General features: G+C 38.6%; 1 protein-coding gene and 1 pseudogene across 2 annotated transcripts in view; one reads left to right on the forward strand and one right to left on the reverse strand.

Moving 5' to 3' along the window:
- ERP44 (endoplasmic reticulum protein 44) overlaps positions 1-17,963 on the forward strand; it is a 137,540-nt gene that overhangs the window by 64,793 nt on the left and 54,784 nt on the right. For both annotated transcript variants that reach the window (XM_036737639.1, XM_036737638.1), the window contains exons 7-8: positions 11,851-11,908; positions 13,099-13,215. In XM_036737639.1, coding sequence (XP_036593534.1) covers positions 11,851-11,908; positions 13,099-13,215 — 175 coding nt within the window. The remainder of the gene's footprint in view (positions 1-11,850; positions 11,909-13,098; positions 13,216-17,963) is intronic.
- LOC118830738 lies at positions 3,580-4,520 on the reverse strand (annotated as a pseudogene).

The following is a 17,963-nucleotide window of genomic DNA, read 5'->3' on the forward strand; positions in this document are numbered from 1 at the left end:
CCTTCTCCTTCCAACCTAACAAAGGTTACCTCCAGGGCAACACTATCTAAAAAGGCCTGGCTTATATTGTTTTAAGGAGATACACAATGAGAAAGCTCTAATCCAACTTCCTCTTTGGGGAGAAATCTTTGATCTTTGCCTTACTTTCAGGTCTCAACTAAACATGTTGACTTCAATTCCAAGTTTCCCAACCCTTTGCCTCCCTTGTTTCCTTTGTGTCCTCTACTCCATCCTGATCTGGCAAGATATCCTGACCTTTTCTTAAGCTTTCTCGAACTCACACTTCTTAGTCCTAGTCCCCTCTTCTCCTAACAAATCATTTGTTTAGCTAGCCCTACTTGACACCTGGGTAACAGATCTTAAACTCCTTGTCTGTGTCCTCACCTTCTCAGTATTTGGTGATCTGGTCTTATACACTGAGCCCCTAGCAATAAGAATTCTTGTAAAGTCCTTGGCTCATCACAGGCAGTAGCTGAGAAGATTTGTAAGAATTCTTTAAAACAAGAGTATTCAACTAGATAACGTCTAAGCTCCCTTTTAATGCTATAATCTATAGGCTTATGATCTTTTGATGATAAACAGACCCCAAATTCTGCAGTCATATGGTAGCCCAACCCTGGTAAGAGTTTGATATGCAATAGATCACAATGCAATAAAAATTACATGTAACAAAGGACCATGGAAAGATAGACTAAAAATTAATTGGAAACTAAATAATCTAATCCTAAAGATTGAGTAGGTCAAATATCCAATCATAGAAACAATTAATAACTTCACCCAAGAGAATGACAATAATGAGACAACATACCAAAACTTAAGAGATGCAGCCAAAATGGTTCTTAGGGGAAATTTTATATCTCTAACTACTTACATGAATAAAATAGAGAAAGAAGGAATCAATGAATTGGGCATGCAACTAAAAAAACTAGAAAAAGAACAAATTAAAAATCCCAATTAAATACCAAATTAGAAATTCTGAAAATCAAAGGAGAGATTAATAAAATTAAACTTAAGAAAACTATTGAAATAATAAACTAAGATAAAAGGGGGTGGAGACAAGATGGGGGCTGGAAAGCAGGGACTTGCTTAAGCTCTCCCCCAGGTCCCTCCAAATACCTGTAAAAAATGGGTCTGAACAAATTCTAGAACTGCAGAACCCTTGAAATAACAGAGGAAAGCAGGGCTCCAGCCCAGGACAGCCTGGATGGTTGCTGGGAAGGGTCTATCGCATGGATCTGGGAGCAGAGCCAAGCACAGCCCAGCCTGGGTGGCACCAGGACCAACCAGACCCGGAGCTGGGCAGAATTATAGGTGGTAGGGCCCTGAATCACTGAGCCCTGGAAGTTACCAGACTTCTCAACCCACAAATGCCAAAGACAACAGAGCAGGATAGTGGGAAAAGCTGTTGGGACAGAGTGAAGAGAGTTCGCAGTTGGCCGCTGCCCTGGGGGCGGTGGAGGTGGTGAAGCTGTGGGGCTGCTTCCAGAGCTCCAGCTCTGGTTGCTTCTGGCCCCAGACCCACCCAGTGGGAGGAATTAAGCAGCGGATCAGAGCGAGAGTGCAGAGCCTGCTTGGATCTGGATTGTGGTCCAGGTTGGTGGTTCTTGGGGGAGGAAGAGCACTGGTGTGGCAGAGCTTGCTGTGTAGAAGTAGCTCTGAAAACAGCAGCGCAGCCCCTAAAGCTTGGGACAAAGTACTCTCTACTCTACAAGCAGTGATACCCTGACAAAAAGCTCAAGGGTCAAGTAGTTGGCTGGGAACATGAACAGACAGTGAAAATGGACTCAGATTTAGATTCAGACTTTGGAATCTTTCTTTGGTGACAATGAAGATCAAAACATACAGCCAGAAGAAGTCAACAAAGTCAAAGAGCCTACATCAAAAGCCTCCAAGAAAAATATGAATTGGTCTCAGGCTATGGAAGAGCTCAAAAAGGATTTGGAAAAGCAAGTTAGAGAAGTAGAGGAAAAACTGGGAAGAGAAATGAGAGTGTTGTGAGAAAACCATGAAAAACAAGTTAATGGCTTGCTAAAGGACACCCCCAAAAATACCAAAGAAAATAACACCTTAAAAAATAGACCAACTCAAATGGCAAAAGAGTTCAAAAAAGCCAGTGAGGAGAAGAATGCCTTAAAAGGCAGAATTAGCCAAATGGAAAAGGAGGTCCAAAAGACCACTGAAGAAAATGCTACCTTAAAAATTAGATTGGAGCAAGTGGAAACTAGTGACTTGATGAGAAATCAAGATATTATACAACAGAACCAAAGGAATGAAAAAATGGAAGACAATGTGAAATATCTCATTGGAAAAACCACTGACCTGGAAAATAGATCCAGGAGAGATAACTTAAAAATTATTGGACTACCTGAAAGCCATGATCAAAAAAAGAGCCTAGACGTTATCTTTCAAGAACTTACCAAGGAAAATTTCCCTGATATTCTAGAGCCAGAGGGTAAAATAGAAATTGAAAGAATCCACCAATCGCCTCTTGAAAAAGATTTCAAAAGGAAAACTCCTAGGAATATTGTCGCCAAATTCTGGAATTCCCAGATCAAGGAGAAAATACTACAAGCAGCCAGAAAGAAACAATTTGAGAATTGTGGAAACACAATCAGGATAGCACAAGATCTATAGCAGCTTCTACATTAAGGGATCGAAGGGCTTGGAATACGATATTCTGGAGGTCAATGGAGCTAGTATTAAAACCAAGAATCACCTACCCAGCAAAACTGAGTATCATGCTCCAAGGCAAAATAGGGATTTTCAATAAAATAGAGGACTTTCAAGCTTTCTCAGTGAAAAGACCAGAGGTCAATAGAAAATTTGACTTTCAAACACAAGAATCAAGAGAAGCATGAAAAAGTAAACAAGAAAGAGAAATCATAAGGCACTTACTAAAGTTGAACTGTTTTGCTTACATTCCTACATGGAAAGATGATGTGTGTAATTCATGAAACCTTTCTCAATATTAGGGTAGTTGAAGGGAATATACATATGCATAGACAGAGGGCACAGGGTGAGTTGAATATGAAGGGATGATATCTAAAAAAAATAAAATCAAATTAAGGGATGAGAGAAGAATATATTGAGAGTGGGAGAAAGGGAGAGATAGAATGGGGTGAGTTATCTCACATAAAAGTGGCAAGAAAAATCAGTTTATTGGGGGGCAGGTGAGGGGGAATGAGTGAATCTTGCTCTCATCAGATTTGACTTGAGGAGGGAATAACATACATACTCATTTGGGTATCTAACCCCACAAGAAAGTAGGGGGAATAGGATAAAAAGGGGGGGACGATAGAAGGGAGGGCAGATAGGGGGAAGAGATAATCAAAAGCAAACACTTTTGGGGGGGGTTCTGGTCTGGCTTTATTAGAAGGAGCTTAAGAACTGGGTGAGGCTATAATGGCAGAAGTGGGCTGGAGAAGGTTTAAATGGGGCTAAGGTGGAGGGGGGAAGTAGAGGGGTTCCTTCATTGCTAAGGCAGGGGAGGAGAGGAATAGGGGAAAAATGGGGAGGAGAGGAAGGATGGGGTCTGGAGTCAAAGTGGGGCACAAAGCAGAAAAGCTAGCAGGAGAGGGCTCAGAAAGGAGCTTCCTGGGAAGTGCGAGCAGCCATCATGGCCCGTTTCAGTTACTCGTAGGTGACAAGCATCACTACATTCTAAGAGCCCAAGCGGAGGAAGGAAGGCATGAACCCTTTGTGGAAGGCTTGGGTCCCTCCTTCCAAAGCATGGTGATGGTGCAGTGGCCAGCACTGGCATACTGGCCCACGACAGAGTTCATGTATCTCGTCTTGACCACATCCATGGGGGAAGCAATGATGGTGGTGCAGAAGCTAGCCCCAAAGGCTGATGTGAAGTGGCATGGAAGGTCATCAGTCATGAGAAGGGTCTTCAGGAGGGCATCTTTGATGAGATCATAGGTCACCAGCTCAGCACAGTTGATGATAGCATTGTGGGCAACATTAGGTGAAGTTCCTTTCCATAAGCCCCAAAGGCCCTCCTCTCGGGTGATAGTCTTATAGGTATTCACTGTCCCCTGGTATCTCCAACTGCTACCTGCACGAGCCTGGGCCTGGAAACGTCCCGTCACCACATCTGTGGGTTGGGTTATGCCCGCTGCCAGTGCCCCTGTGGTGCAGCCTGCGAAGAGGCGGCTCCCAATGCCTGCATGCTCAGATCCCTTGGTGTAGAACTGCCTGACAGTCATAGAGGCCAATGTGGACAGAGGCATAACTCATCTGGCGCTGCAACCCAGCCACCGGCCCATTGTACAGGCTGCCAGGGCCCTCAGTCTTCACCATGGTCAGAATGGTGCCCATGACACCCCGATACTGGGCATTGGTAGAGGAAGCTCGGATGGCCCTCTGGCTCCCTCCTTGAATCTGCAGCCAGACTTTGGCTGTGTCCAGGGGGAAGGTGATGAGGTCAGCGATGCAGGCAGTGGTGCCAGCCCCGAGGAACTTTATGGTGCTGTTGGAGGCACATCTGTAGGCTTAAATCCAACCATGATGAATGCTGGCTTTCTGCTATTTCCCAGGAGGCAGAGGAGAAATGGAAAGATAGTCTCCACTGATTGAGCAAGACCAGAGAGAGGAACTCTGCCGGAGTCCTGATGTGGAGGGTCTCACGATAATGGCATCTTGATCAAGCTTCTCTAAAGGTGTCCTGCTGTTTAGAGTTGCTCATGGCAACCATGGCCCACTTCCCTTGATTTTTCATAGAAAGTTGTTGGGAAACTGAACACCTAATGATCATACTATGTGTCCGGGACCGTAGAGGAAAACACGAGGAAGTGGCAGGAGACACGAGGTCTGCAGCAGAGTCCAGTGTCTGGTGGGCTGGAGTCTGGTGGACTTTTGAAAAGGGACTATGTCAAGGGAGAAAATTGAATAAAGGGGGACAGGGTAGGAGGGAGGGAAATATAGTTAGTCTTTCACAACATGACTGTTTATGGGAGTGTTTTACATAATGATACATGTGTAGCCTATGTTGAATTGCTTGCCTTCTTAAAGGGAGTGGGTGGGCAGGGAAGAGGGGAGAGAATTTGGAACTCAAAAGCCGATGGTCAAAAAAAAAAGGTTTTTTTGCTTGCAACTGGGAAATAAGATATACAGGCAATGGGACATAGAAATCTGTCTTGCCCTACAAGAAATTAAGGGGAAAAGGGTTGGGGGGGCAAGGGGGAATGGGGTGACAGAAGGGAGGGCTTACTGGGGAATGGGGCAATCAGAATATATGCCGTCTTACAGTGGGGGGGGAGGGTAGAAATGGGGAGGAAATTTTTAACTCAAAATCTTGTGGAAATCAATGCTGAAAACTAAAAAATATCAAATAATAAAGTATGGAATTAAAAAATAATAATAAACTAAGAGCTGGTTTCGTGAAAAAAAAAACCAATAAAATAGATAAACCTTTGGTTAATTTGATTAAAAAAGAAAAAAGGAAACCAAATTATCAAATATATCAAAAATGAAAAGGGTGAATTTACCACCAGCGTAGAGGAAATTAAAGCAATAATTAGGAGCTGTTTTGCCCAAATGTATGCAACAAATCTGACAATCTAAGTGAAATGGATGAATGTTTACAAAAAGATAAATTGCCCAGATTAACAGAAGAGGAAATAAAATACTTTACCCCATTTCAGAAAAAGGTATTGAATAAGCATCAATGAACTCCCTAAGAAAAAATCTCCAGAGCCAGATGGATTTACAAGTGAATTCTACCAAATATTTAAAGAATAATTAATTCTTTTTTTTTAATTTTTTTTTATTTATTTTTAGTTTACCACACACGGTTCTACATAATTTTGAGTTCCAGATTTTCTCCCCTCCCTCACCAAGATGGCATGGAATCTCATATAACTACCATGTATAACTTCGCATTGAATTAATTTATACACTAGTCAAGTTGTGGAGAAGAATTATGACCAATGGAATGAATCATGAGAAAGAGGAGACAGAACCAAAAAAAAAAAAACCCGAAAACAAAAACAAAAGAGAAGAAAAAAGGCGAGCATGTAGTGCGCCTCAATCTGTATTCAAACTTCACAGTTCTTTCTCTGGATGAAGATAGCATTCTCCATCGTGAGTCCCCTGGAGTTGTCCTTGCACCTTACGTTGCTGAGAAGAGCGAAGTATGTCAGGGTTGGTCCTCACGGAATCCATATATCTGTGGTTGTGTACAATGTTCTCCTGGCTCTGCTCCGCTCACTCAGCATTATGTTGTGTAGGTTTTTCCAGGTTGTTACGAAGTCCGTATCATCCCCATTTCTTATGGCACAATAGTATTCCATTAAGAATAATTAATTCTAATACTATATGAACTATTTGGAAAAACAAGTGAAGGAGCCCTACCAAATTCTTTTTATGATACAGATATGGTGCTGATACCTAAACTGGGAAGAGCCAAAGCAGAGAAAGAAAATTATAGACCAATTTCCCTAATGAATATAGATGGCAGAAAATTTAAATAAAATATTAACCAAGAGATTACAACAACTTATCATGAGGATAATACACTATGACCAGGTGGGATTTGTACAAGGAACGCATAGCTGTTTCAGTCTTAGGAAAGGTATCAGCATCATTGACCAATATCAATAGCAAAATTAACAGAAATCATATGATTTATCTCAATAGATGTAGAAAAAAACTTTTGACAAAACGCAACACCCATTCCTGTTGAGAGCACTGGAGAGCATAGAAATCGATAGTTCTCCTTAAAATGATAAGTAACATCTATCTAAAACCGTCAGTAAGCATTATATGTAATGGGGATAGGCATGTCCATTAAGATCGGGGTGAAACAAGGATGTCCATTATCACCACTGTTATTCAGTATTGTACTTGAAATGTTAGCTTTAGGTATAAGAAGAGAAAAAGAATTGAAGGGATTAGAATAGGCTGTGAGGAAACAAAACTATCAGTCTTTGCAGATGATACGATGGTATACTTAGAGAATCCTAAAGAATCAACTAAAAATCTACCTGAAATAATTAACAACTTTAGCAAAGTTGCAGGATATAAAATAAACCCACCTAAATCATCAGCATTTCTGTATGTTACTAACAAAGCCCAGCAGCAGGAGATAGAGAAATTCCATTTAAAGCAACTGTAGACAATATAAAATGTTTGGGAGTCTACCTACCAAAACCAACCCAGGAACTATATGAACACAGTTACAAAATACTTTTCACACAAATAAAATCAGATCTAAATAATTGGAAAAACATCAGTTGCTCATAGGTAGGCTGACCTAATATAATAGAAATGACAGTTGTACCTAAATAATTTACTTATTCAGTGCCATACCAATGAAACTACCAAAAAGTTATTTTATAGAGCTAGAAAAAAATAACAAAATTCATCTGGAAGAACAAAAGGTCCAGGATATCAAGAGAACTAATGAAAAGAAATGCAAGGGAAGGTAGCCGAGCTGTACCAGATCTAAAACTGTATTACAAAGTAGCCATCCTCAAAACTACTTGGTACTGGCTAAGAAATAGAGGGATAGATCAGTGGAATAGGTTAGGTACACAAGACACAGTAGTCAATGACTACAGTAATCTACTGTTTGATAAACCCAAAGACTCCACCTTCTGGGTTAAGAACTCATTATTTGACAAAAACTGCTTGGAAAACTAGAAAAAGCAGTATGGCAGAAACTAGGCATAGACTAACCCCTATACCAAGATAAGGTCAAAATGGGTACACGATTTAGACATAAAGGATGAAACTATAAGCAGATTAGGAGAGCAAGGAATAGTTTACCTGTCAGATCTACGGAGAATGGAAGAATTTATGATCAAACAAGAGATAGAGTACATGACGAATGGATAATTTTGATTATATTGAATTGAAAAGGTTTTGCACAAACAAAGCCAATGCAACCAAGGTTTTGAGGGAAACAGAAACCTGGGAAACAATTTTTACAGCCAGTATCTCTGGTAAAGGCCTCATTTCTAAAATATATAGGGAACTGCATCAAATCTATAAGAATGCATATCATTCCCCAATTGATAAATGGTCAAAGGATATAAACAGGCAGCTTTCAGATGAAGAAATTAAAGCTATCTATAGTCATGAAAAAATGCTCTAAATCACTATTAGAAGAATGCACATTGAAACAACTTTGAGGGACCATATCATACCTATCAGATTGGCTAACATAACAAAACAGAAAAATGATAAATGCTGGGGAAGATGTGGGAAAATTGGAACACTAATGCATTGTTGGTAGAGTTGTGAACTGATCTAATCATTCTGGAGAACAATTTGGAACTGTGTCCAAGGGGCTATAAAACTGTGCATACGCTTTGATCCAGCAACGCTGCTACTAGGTCTGTATCCCAAAGAGATCATTAAAAAAAGGGAAAAGGACCCACATATACAAAAATATTTATAGCAGCTCTTTTTATGGTGGCCAAGAATTGGAAATTGATGGGATGCCCATCAATTGGGGAATGGCTGAACAAGTTGAGATATATGAATGTAATAGAATACTATTGTTCCGTAAGAAATGGTGAGGAGGTGGACTTCAGAAAAATTTGGAAAGATTTATATGAACTGATACTGAGTGGAGTGAGCAGAACCAGGAGAACACTGTACATAGTAACAGCAACATTGTGTGATGACCGACCTTGTTAGACTTAGGTGTTCTGAGCAATGCAGTGATCTAAGACAATTCCAAAAGATTCATGATGGAAGATGCTATCCACATCCAGAGAAGGAACTATGGAGTCTGAGTGCAGATTGAAGCATACTATTTGCTCTTTTTTTTGTTTTTTGCTTTTTCTCTCTCATGGTTTTTCTCATTTTGTTCTGATTCTGGTTTCACAACATATGCTTAATATGATCATATAGATATAGCCTGTATCAGATTGCATGCCATCTTGGGAGGGGGAATTGAAGGGTGGGAATTTAGAACTGCAAAACGTATAAAAGCTAATCTTAAAAACTAAAATAAGTAAATTTAAAAAAATAAAGAAACAAGTTTGATAAGGGATTCCATGTGAATTAGAAAGCAGCATTCTAATGAACTTCTGAGTTAAGATTGCAGTTAGATTTAGTTAGGATGAATAACTATTGAGAGTTAACATAATTGTACAAAGAATTCCACTGACCCTAAGGATTCTACTAGGTATAAGAGAGAGAGTGCCTGGGAGATGGTAGTCTGTGTAAAGACACGAATATGGGAGATGGATTGGAAATTAAAAGAACAGCAAGGAGACCAGTGTGACTGAAATGTAGAATACATAAAAAGAGGAATGATGTGAAGTGTGAAAGACTAGGCAGGAGTCAGATTGTCAAAGGTTTTAAATTCCGGGGTGTGCAGTTTAAATTTTAAACATTATTACATTATTGGAAGCCACTGGAAATTTTTGAGCCGGGAATAACATGATCAGACCTATGCTTTACAAAGGTTATTTTGGCAGCTGTGTGGAGGATGGTTCAGAGAGGAAGCAGAAAAGAAACAGGAGGGCAAATTAAATGCTAAAACTACTAGCCCAGATAGAAATCTTGATTAATGGTGATGGCAAAAACACAAAATCTGTTAGTTTAAAATTTACCTTTTGTTCTGTGTATTCTTTAGTTTCTTTAAAAAATATTCCTTTAAAATTGCATCTTGAAGTTACTGCATAATCATAATTGATGAAAATGATGGGTAGCTTAGATTGGGAAGTGGTTAAGCCAAGTGCTACGTGAATATGATGGAATACTACTGTAGTATAAGAAATTACAAATATTCAGAATACAGAGAAGCTTGGAAAGAGTTACGGAATGCAAAATGAGTAAGCAGTGCCAGGTATATACCAAGATGACAACCGTGGAAATGAAAACAAGGAAAAAAAGTCAGAGAACATAGGTTCAAATCCTCCCTCTGACAATTCTTACCTGTGGGAAATTAGGCAAATCGCTTAGCTTCTAGGCCTACTCATATATAAAATGAGAGTGGTTGTTTAGTTGGCCTCTAAAGGCCCTCTGGGCCTCAGATCCATGTTCCTGTGAATACTGCCTAATGCTGATGAACGTGCCTGGTCCCACCCCTTCGTTGGAGAGGTAGAGGTCAGTGGCTGTGGAACATTACGTGTTCTGTCAAACTCCATTGATAAGTTGCTTAGTCTTTCTGAACTGTTTATTCTCTTTCGCTCTTTTTTTAATCATTTCTTATAAAGGAAATTCCATAGGTAGGGAATTGGGGAGAGATATATTTGGAAATTAATATTAAAAACAAAAAATTAAGAAAACATTCTAAAAGGCAGGTTTAATAGGTAGGTTTGGGGTTTGGGGTTTTTTTTTTTTGGTAATTTTATACTGATGTTTAAAGTGTGTTGTTTGTATGTTCTTTTTCCCCCAAGAAACATCACTGTTACTTCCCAATAGAATACTCCCTTGTAATAGTAAGTATAATCAAAGAAATAGAGCAGCCCTTTGACCACGTCTGCAGATGTGCGCCTCGTTCCTTATCTGTTTTCCCCTCTCTTTTTGCCAGTAGGTAGGAGGCATACTTTGTCATAAAATCGTCTAACGTGACAGTTGGTGACTGCATTGATCAAAATTCTGAAGTGTTTCAATGTTCTTTTCCTTTACCTTACTGTCGTCATTATGTAAGGTACTTTGGTTCTTTGCCTCCCATTACTTCATTCAGGATTTTACACATTTCTCTGAATTCTCCATATTTATAATTTCTTAGAACCCAGTAATATTCAGTAATACAGAGCAGTCAGCTATTGTTGATAACACTTTGTTTAGCTATTACCCAATTTATTAGCACCTATTTTACTACCAATTTTTGTTACAAAAATATGCTATTATAAATATTTTTATATATGTGACCCTCTCAGTATTTGGCCTCTTGAATATAATATGCCTAATAGTTGTATTCCTAAGCATATACAATTGAGTGATTCTTTTAAGAATAATTCCAGATTTTTTCCCCCCAGAACTGGACTAATTCACAGCTTCTTCAACAGAACATTAGAGTTCCTGTCTTTCCATAGCCTCTCCAACATTTATTGTATTTGATTTTTCTCATCTTTGCTTTTCTGAGTGTGGAGTGAATCAGGGTTGTTTTGATTTATATTTCTCTTATTACTAGTGATTTAGAGGATTATTTTATTATGGTTTCTTCTTTTGAAAAATATTTGGTCCTAACCTTTGTCTATTGAAGAATGGCTCTTACTATATATTGATGTCAATTATATCTTTATCTTGGATATCAGACTTAAATATGCTGAAAAAACTTTTCCTCATTAACTGCTTTGTTTCTAAAGCTTTTCAGGTTTCTATAATTGTATTGTCTCTTTTATCTCTTATGATAACATTTATCCCTTGTTTAGAAAGAATTCTTACTCTCACCATAGTTGTGTAAAATATTTCAACTCTAGTTTTTTTATAATTTCACATTTACAATATATAAATTTAGGTTATTTAGATGCAGAAAATGGTCATATATCCACTTGAAGCTTATTGCATATGGTATAAGATGTTTAATTAAGTGAATTTTCACTAAACTGCTTTCCAGTTTTCCTAGCAGTTTTTGTCCTTATTCCAGCAGTTGTCATCCTTGGGTTTATCAGATAATGGGCTCCTATGTTTGCTTGCTTCTGGTCTTGCTTGCTTAGTGCATCCTATTGATCAATTTTTCTGTTTCTTTTTCACCACTACCTAATAATTTTACTGATCTTTGCTTTAAGGTAGAGTTAAGTTCTGGTTGTCTTCATTTTTACTTTTTTCTATAGTTTTCCATTGGAATTTCATTAGCCAAAGCTACTGAAATTTCATTGCTGTTTTTCAACTTTTATTGTCCTAGTAGAAAAGTATCTTTATTTACTTCTTTATTCTTATTAGGTCTGTTTCAAAACCAGAAAGATTTAGTGGGGACAACATAATCTACAAACCACCAGGGGTAAGTTTATTGGAAAAGTGTTCTGCCACTTGTTATCCAGGGTATTTCAGCTGTTGCCTCTATGAATCATTTGTGCCTATAAAAAATTTCTAAATAACTGCATTAGCTTTTTCATTAAATCTTTGGAAGAAAGGGAGGAAGGAAATTAACTTTTATTAAGCACCTACTTTGTTTCCAGGGACTGTGTCTTTTGGACAGAATGTTTATAGAAATCATGAGACAAAGGATACCTTTTATGTAGTTATAAGTGCCATAATTTCTTTTGACACCTGATGTTAGTCCAGAAGCAAACAGGTAATTTAGTAAGGTCAATTAGTGAGAAAATCAGATGTGAAGTATAAGGTACATATGTTTTAATTTGGTAAGGAAATCTCATTGTTTTAGAAATCATTTTTTCTTCCATAAGGTTTCAGACATTTCAAAGTATTACTATCACGTAGTGATAATAGCCTACATTTAGATAACACTTTACAGATTACAAAATATTTTTCTCACAAGAGTGTTTTCCCTACATAGAGGTAAAATGACTTGTCCAAGGTTATCCAGTTAAGTGGCTGAGGCAGGTCTTAGACGTAGACCTTCTGACTCCAACTTCAGTGTCTTTTCTACTACATTATATAGTTTACAATATATGTAGGCAATACTTCTATTTTTTCAGAGTGCTTTCTCTTGGCACTTATAGTGAATCCTAATATTTTATTTTAGCCAATATTACACTCAGCCATGCTGTCCTACTAAAAAAAACTTTGGAATCAAAACGATTAACAAAGAACACAATTAGCTACTGAAAAGTAAATCCTTCTACACGCTTTACCTTGTAGAGAAGATCTGAATAAACTAGAAAAGTTCAAATAAGGAATTGAATAAACAAAATGCCTAGATAAGTTAGCAATCCCTAATAATCATATAGCCTTATGAATAATTAGCCACTTCATAAAATTAGAATAAAAAACTCCTTTTCATTTGAAACATTGTCTTCTGCTTATTTTCTTCTTCACACATTGCCTTAGTCATGTAATGCCTACATTGTTGAGCATGTTGGCATTCAGTACATACTTGATGAATAATTAAATTCTAGTGATGGTCAAACAGTTAATTGATTAGACAGACCATCTTCAATCTTTGTTATGCTTTCCAAGTACCTATAAGAATTGTTACCAAAACTTTGTTTCAATTTCTTTTCCTAACAGGAACACGCTCCAGATATGGTATACCTAGGATCTTTAACAAATTTTGACTTGGCATATGCTTGGACTCAAGATAAATGTGTTCCTCTTGTTCGGGAAATAACATTTGAAAATGGAGAGGTATGGAATTTTCAGCATTGTATTTTTAATTTATGTTTATCCAAGAGCAAGTTTTCTTTATCACTCAGATGCAGAAATAACTCGTTTGTGTGCTTCTATAATGGAAAATGAAGAAAAAGGAATTCCTCCCTTTATGACCCCTATCCCTTTTAACACAGATTTAATTGTATTAAAAATGAAACCTCGACTAAAGTCTTCCTAATGCTTCATCTTTGTTGGAGGTGACCTTTGATTTTTTAAAGGCTATTCCAGGAGAGTGTAAGCTCCAGCCGGTCCTATTAAGTTGGAAAAGATGGTAGTAGACTATATGCATGCATATCATCTGGGGACTGACACAGCTAAATGTGGAAAGGCCGATTCCAGAAGACTGGCCACTATAGGGAATGAATTTTGTCAGCCACAGCAGCTTCTGAAAGACCTTCTACCAGGATGTGTAAGGGTTGTGATCTACATTGATGGAAGGAGTGCTGACACTGCTGAGTTCACAATAAATTAAAGTCTACATCTAAGTAAAAATGAACATGACGACTTCCGGGGGCGGAGCCAAGATGGTGGCTGGAAAGCAGGGACTAGCGTGAGATCCCTGCTGAGTCCCTCCAAAAACCTATAAAAAATGGCTCTGAACCAATTCTAGAACTGCAGAACCCACAAAACAGCAGAGGGAAGCAGGGCTCCCCCCCAAGACAGCCTGGATGGTCTCTGGGTGAGGTTTATCCCACACGGAGCTGGGAGCTGGGAGCTGGGAGCGGAGCAGAGCCCAGCGTGAGCAGCACGGACCAACCAGACCAGGAGCCGGGCGGAGCGGGCCCTACCACCCTGAATCAGTGAGCTGCGGCAGTTACCAGACTTCTCAACCCACAAACACCAAAGACAGCAGAGAAGGTTAGTGGGAAAAGCTGCAGGAGTGGAAGGAGTTCGCAGTTCGGCCACCGCCCCTGGGGCAGCAGAGGTGGGGCAGCTACAGCTGTTGTTGCTTCCAGCCCCAGGCCCACCTGGTGGGAGGAATTAAGTGGCCGATCAGAGCAGGAGTGCACAGCCTGCTGAAGATCTAAGCCCAGTCCGGGTTGGGGGTTCTTGGGGAAGGAGGAGTACTGGTGTGGCAGAGCTGGCACATCCCCCCCAAACGTGGAACATAGAACTCGTTAGTCTACAAGCAGTCATACCCCACTCAAAAACTCAAGAGTCAAGTTAGTTGGCTGGGAACATGGCCAGGCAGTGAAAACGCACCCAGATTTAGTCTCAGACTTTGGATTTTTTCTTTGGTGACAAAGAAGACCGAAACATACAGCCTAAAGAAGTCAACCAAGTGCAAGAGCCTACACCAAAAGCCTCCAGGAAAGACATGAACTGTTCCCAGGCCATGGAAGAGCTCAAAAAGGATTTGGAAAAGCAAGTTAGAGAAGTAGAGGAAAAATTGGGAAGAGAAATGAGAAGGATGCGAGAAAACCATGAAAAACAAGTCAATGACTTGCTAAAGGAGACCCAAAAAAATACTGAAAAATACACTGAAGAAAACAACACCTTAAAAAACAGACTAACTCAAATGGCAAAAGAGCTCCAAAAAGCCAATGAGGAGAAGAATGCCTTGAAAGGCAGAATTAGCCAAATGGAAAAGGTGGTCCAACAGACCACTGAAGAAAATATTACCTTAAAAATGAGATTGGAGCAAGTGGAAGCTAGTGACTTTATGAGAAATCAAGATATAAAACGGAACCAAAGGAATGAAAAAATGGAGGACAATGTGAACTATCTCATTGGAAAAACCTGGAAAATAGATCCAGGAGAGATAATTTAAAAATTATTGGACTACCTGAAAGCCATGATCAAAAAAAGAGCCTAGATATCATCTTTCAAGAAATTATCAAGGAGAACTGCCCTGATATTCTAGAGCCAGAGGGTAAAATAGAAATTGAAAGAATCCACCGATCACCTCCTTAAATAGATCCCCAAACGAAATCTCCTAGGAATATTGTCGCCAAATTCCAGAGCTCCCAGATCAAGGAGAAAATACTACAAGCAGCCAGAAAGAAACAATTTGAGTATTGTGGAAACCCAATCAGAATAACCCAAGATCTGGCAGCTTCTACATTAAGAGATCGAAGGGCTTGGAATACGATATTTTGGAGGTCAATGGAGCTAGGATTAAAACCTAGAATCACCTACCCAGCAAAACTGAGTATCATGTTCCAAGGCAAACTATGGACTTTCAATAAAATAGAGGACTTTCAAGCTTTCTCAGTGAAAAGACCAGAACTGAATAGAAAATTTGACTTTCAAACACAAAAATGAACATGACAATAAAGGTAGTTAAAACTATAAAATTCTACAACAAAGTTACTTTAGTGTTCTACAAGGTAACCTGTAGATGTAATGCTTTCTTTGTGCATCGTATTTTTAAATAATAATTATAATAATTTATATTCATATAGTGCTTTGAGGTTCACAAAGTGCTGTCATTGCAACTATGTCCTTTGAGATAGTGCAAGTAGCATCGTTGTTTTTTAGATGAGAAAGAAACTTAGAAAGGATTAAAGCATTTGCTTACATTCACATAGCTAGTACTGTCTGAAGATCTTTTGGCTACAAACGCAGTGGTCTTTCCTCTGTATCAGGTGTTCTTATGATGTCTGAGTATAGATTTGAGGAGGTCAGTGAACTTGGGTGGGGAGAGAAATTAAATCTTTATTTTCATTAACCTTTTGCTTCCTTTGTAATCCTATGTGTTTCCTTTTATGCATTTAAAGACATTATTATAAAAAAGGTTTCCTAGGCTTCTCTAGTCTTCCAGAAAGTGTTCTGAACACCTCTTTGATACAATGCCATGATGATTTTATATATATACATATATATATACACACATATATATGTATATGTGTGTGTATGTATGTATGTATATGTATCCTATGTAGGTGTTTCCTCCAGTCTGTATCTGAATAATAATTGTCTGTGTGCTATTTGAATTGAAGATGGAGACAAAGCAGTTAATCCTTTTTTTCCCCTTACCAAATCCAGACATGCACCAAAATAAAATCCACCTGAACTCTTGTACCAATGCAAAATAAATTCCCAAAAGATCCAGGAATCTAAAAGAAGAAAGATTGAAAGATTAAACTGGTTTTTCAGCCCAACTAACTCTTAGGTCTTGCTTTTCCTAACCCATGTGAGTTGTGTTGAAATACATTCATTTTTAGTAAAGCACTCTTTTCTACAAAGTAACCTCTCCTCCCCTAAAATAGGTCTTATGTAGTTACTGAGCCTTTCAGAGGCCAAGAGGATGGGGCAAAGTTGCTGAACCCAGAACTTACAGTAGATAAACCACAAACTTTGCCAGTTCAGTAAAATGCCTTTTCAAGATGTTAAGCCTTCATGAAACCAGATTAAATGTTCCTTTTTGTTTGCTATAAAGGGATTTTACCTTTGCTTTAAAGTCATATGACTTCAAGTTACGGGTACATTAGCAATTCACAAGCAAGCTTTGTAAACCTTGAGAGCTGTTAGCTTGTCAGTTCCCAAGACTACTTAAAAGTCTATTGTAATCTTTTGAGATGCTGTTAACTCCTAAATAGAAGTGAAGGGACCTTAGAGATCATCCAGGCTAACCTCTTTCTTTTTATAGGTGAGAAAACCAAGTTTCAGAGATGTTAAATGCCCAAGGTCTTGCAGGTACTAGGTGCCAGCTTTGAGCCAAGGTCTTCTGACTCTTGGTACTCTTTCCTCTGAATACCTCATATTTATATTTCCAGATAAAACCATGTCTTTATTGCTGTGTTGGTACATATATGTTAAGTAGTATATACACACATTATACACACACACACACACACACACAAAAACATATATATGAATATACACATACATATATGTGTATTATAATTAATTCATTGTCAATGATATCTTTAAGCAAAATGTAGTTTTCCTGTATTTTTACTGTGGCTGTGTCTGCAATCAGGATTGCTACCTCCTTTTTTTTTTTTTAAGTTCAGCTGAGGAAAACTATGTTGCTCTAGAACCTTGTTTTAACTGTATGAGTCTTTATGCTTCATTATGTTTCTTGTAAACAACATATTGTTGGACTCTGCTTTCTTAGCTATTCTTTTTCCATTTTATCCATGAGTTCATCCTATTCACATTTACAGTTTTGATTACTCCTTGTGTACTTCTCTTTATCCTATTCTCTCAAATTTTTTCTTTCAATTAAATTCAGTAAACATTAATTAAGTGCCTGGTATGTGCCAGTCACCTTGTTAAAACAGTGCTGGGGATACAAATAAGAAAAAGAGATGCAGTCCTTGCTCTCAAGTAGCTTACAGTCTAATGGGGAAAGACAAAACGCACAAGGAAAGTAGAAACAAGGCAGGGGTGGGGGGCAGGGTGTTACCAAGGGGTGCCTTATTCTGAGCAGTTGAAACTAAGCAAAGCTTGTAATCATAGGGTTTTTTTCTTTCTTTTTAAAGCCCCCTTCAGAACCCACCTTGGATTTTAGGGTTTGTTATGTTTGTGATTACTCTGCCCTCCCTGAATCTATTGTCTTATTCTCCCTTTTCCCCCTCTCATTTCCCTTTTGTGTTGAATATATTTCTACACCAAATTGGTGTGTGTGTGTGTGTGTGTGTGTGTGTGTGTGTGTGTGTGTGTATGTGTGTGCGCGCGCATGCTACCCTGATTTTACCAGTTCAGATAAAAATGACTCTTGATCCCCCATACCTTCCTTGTTTATATAAACTTCTACTTGCACCCTCTGATTGTGT

This window comes from Trichosurus vulpecula, chromosome 9, assembly GCF_011100635.1.
Source record: "Trichosurus vulpecula isolate mTriVul1 chromosome 9, mTriVul1.pri, whole genome shotgun sequence".
Lineage (NCBI taxonomy): Eukaryota > Metazoa > Chordata > Mammalia > Diprotodontia > Phalangeridae > Trichosurus > Trichosurus vulpecula.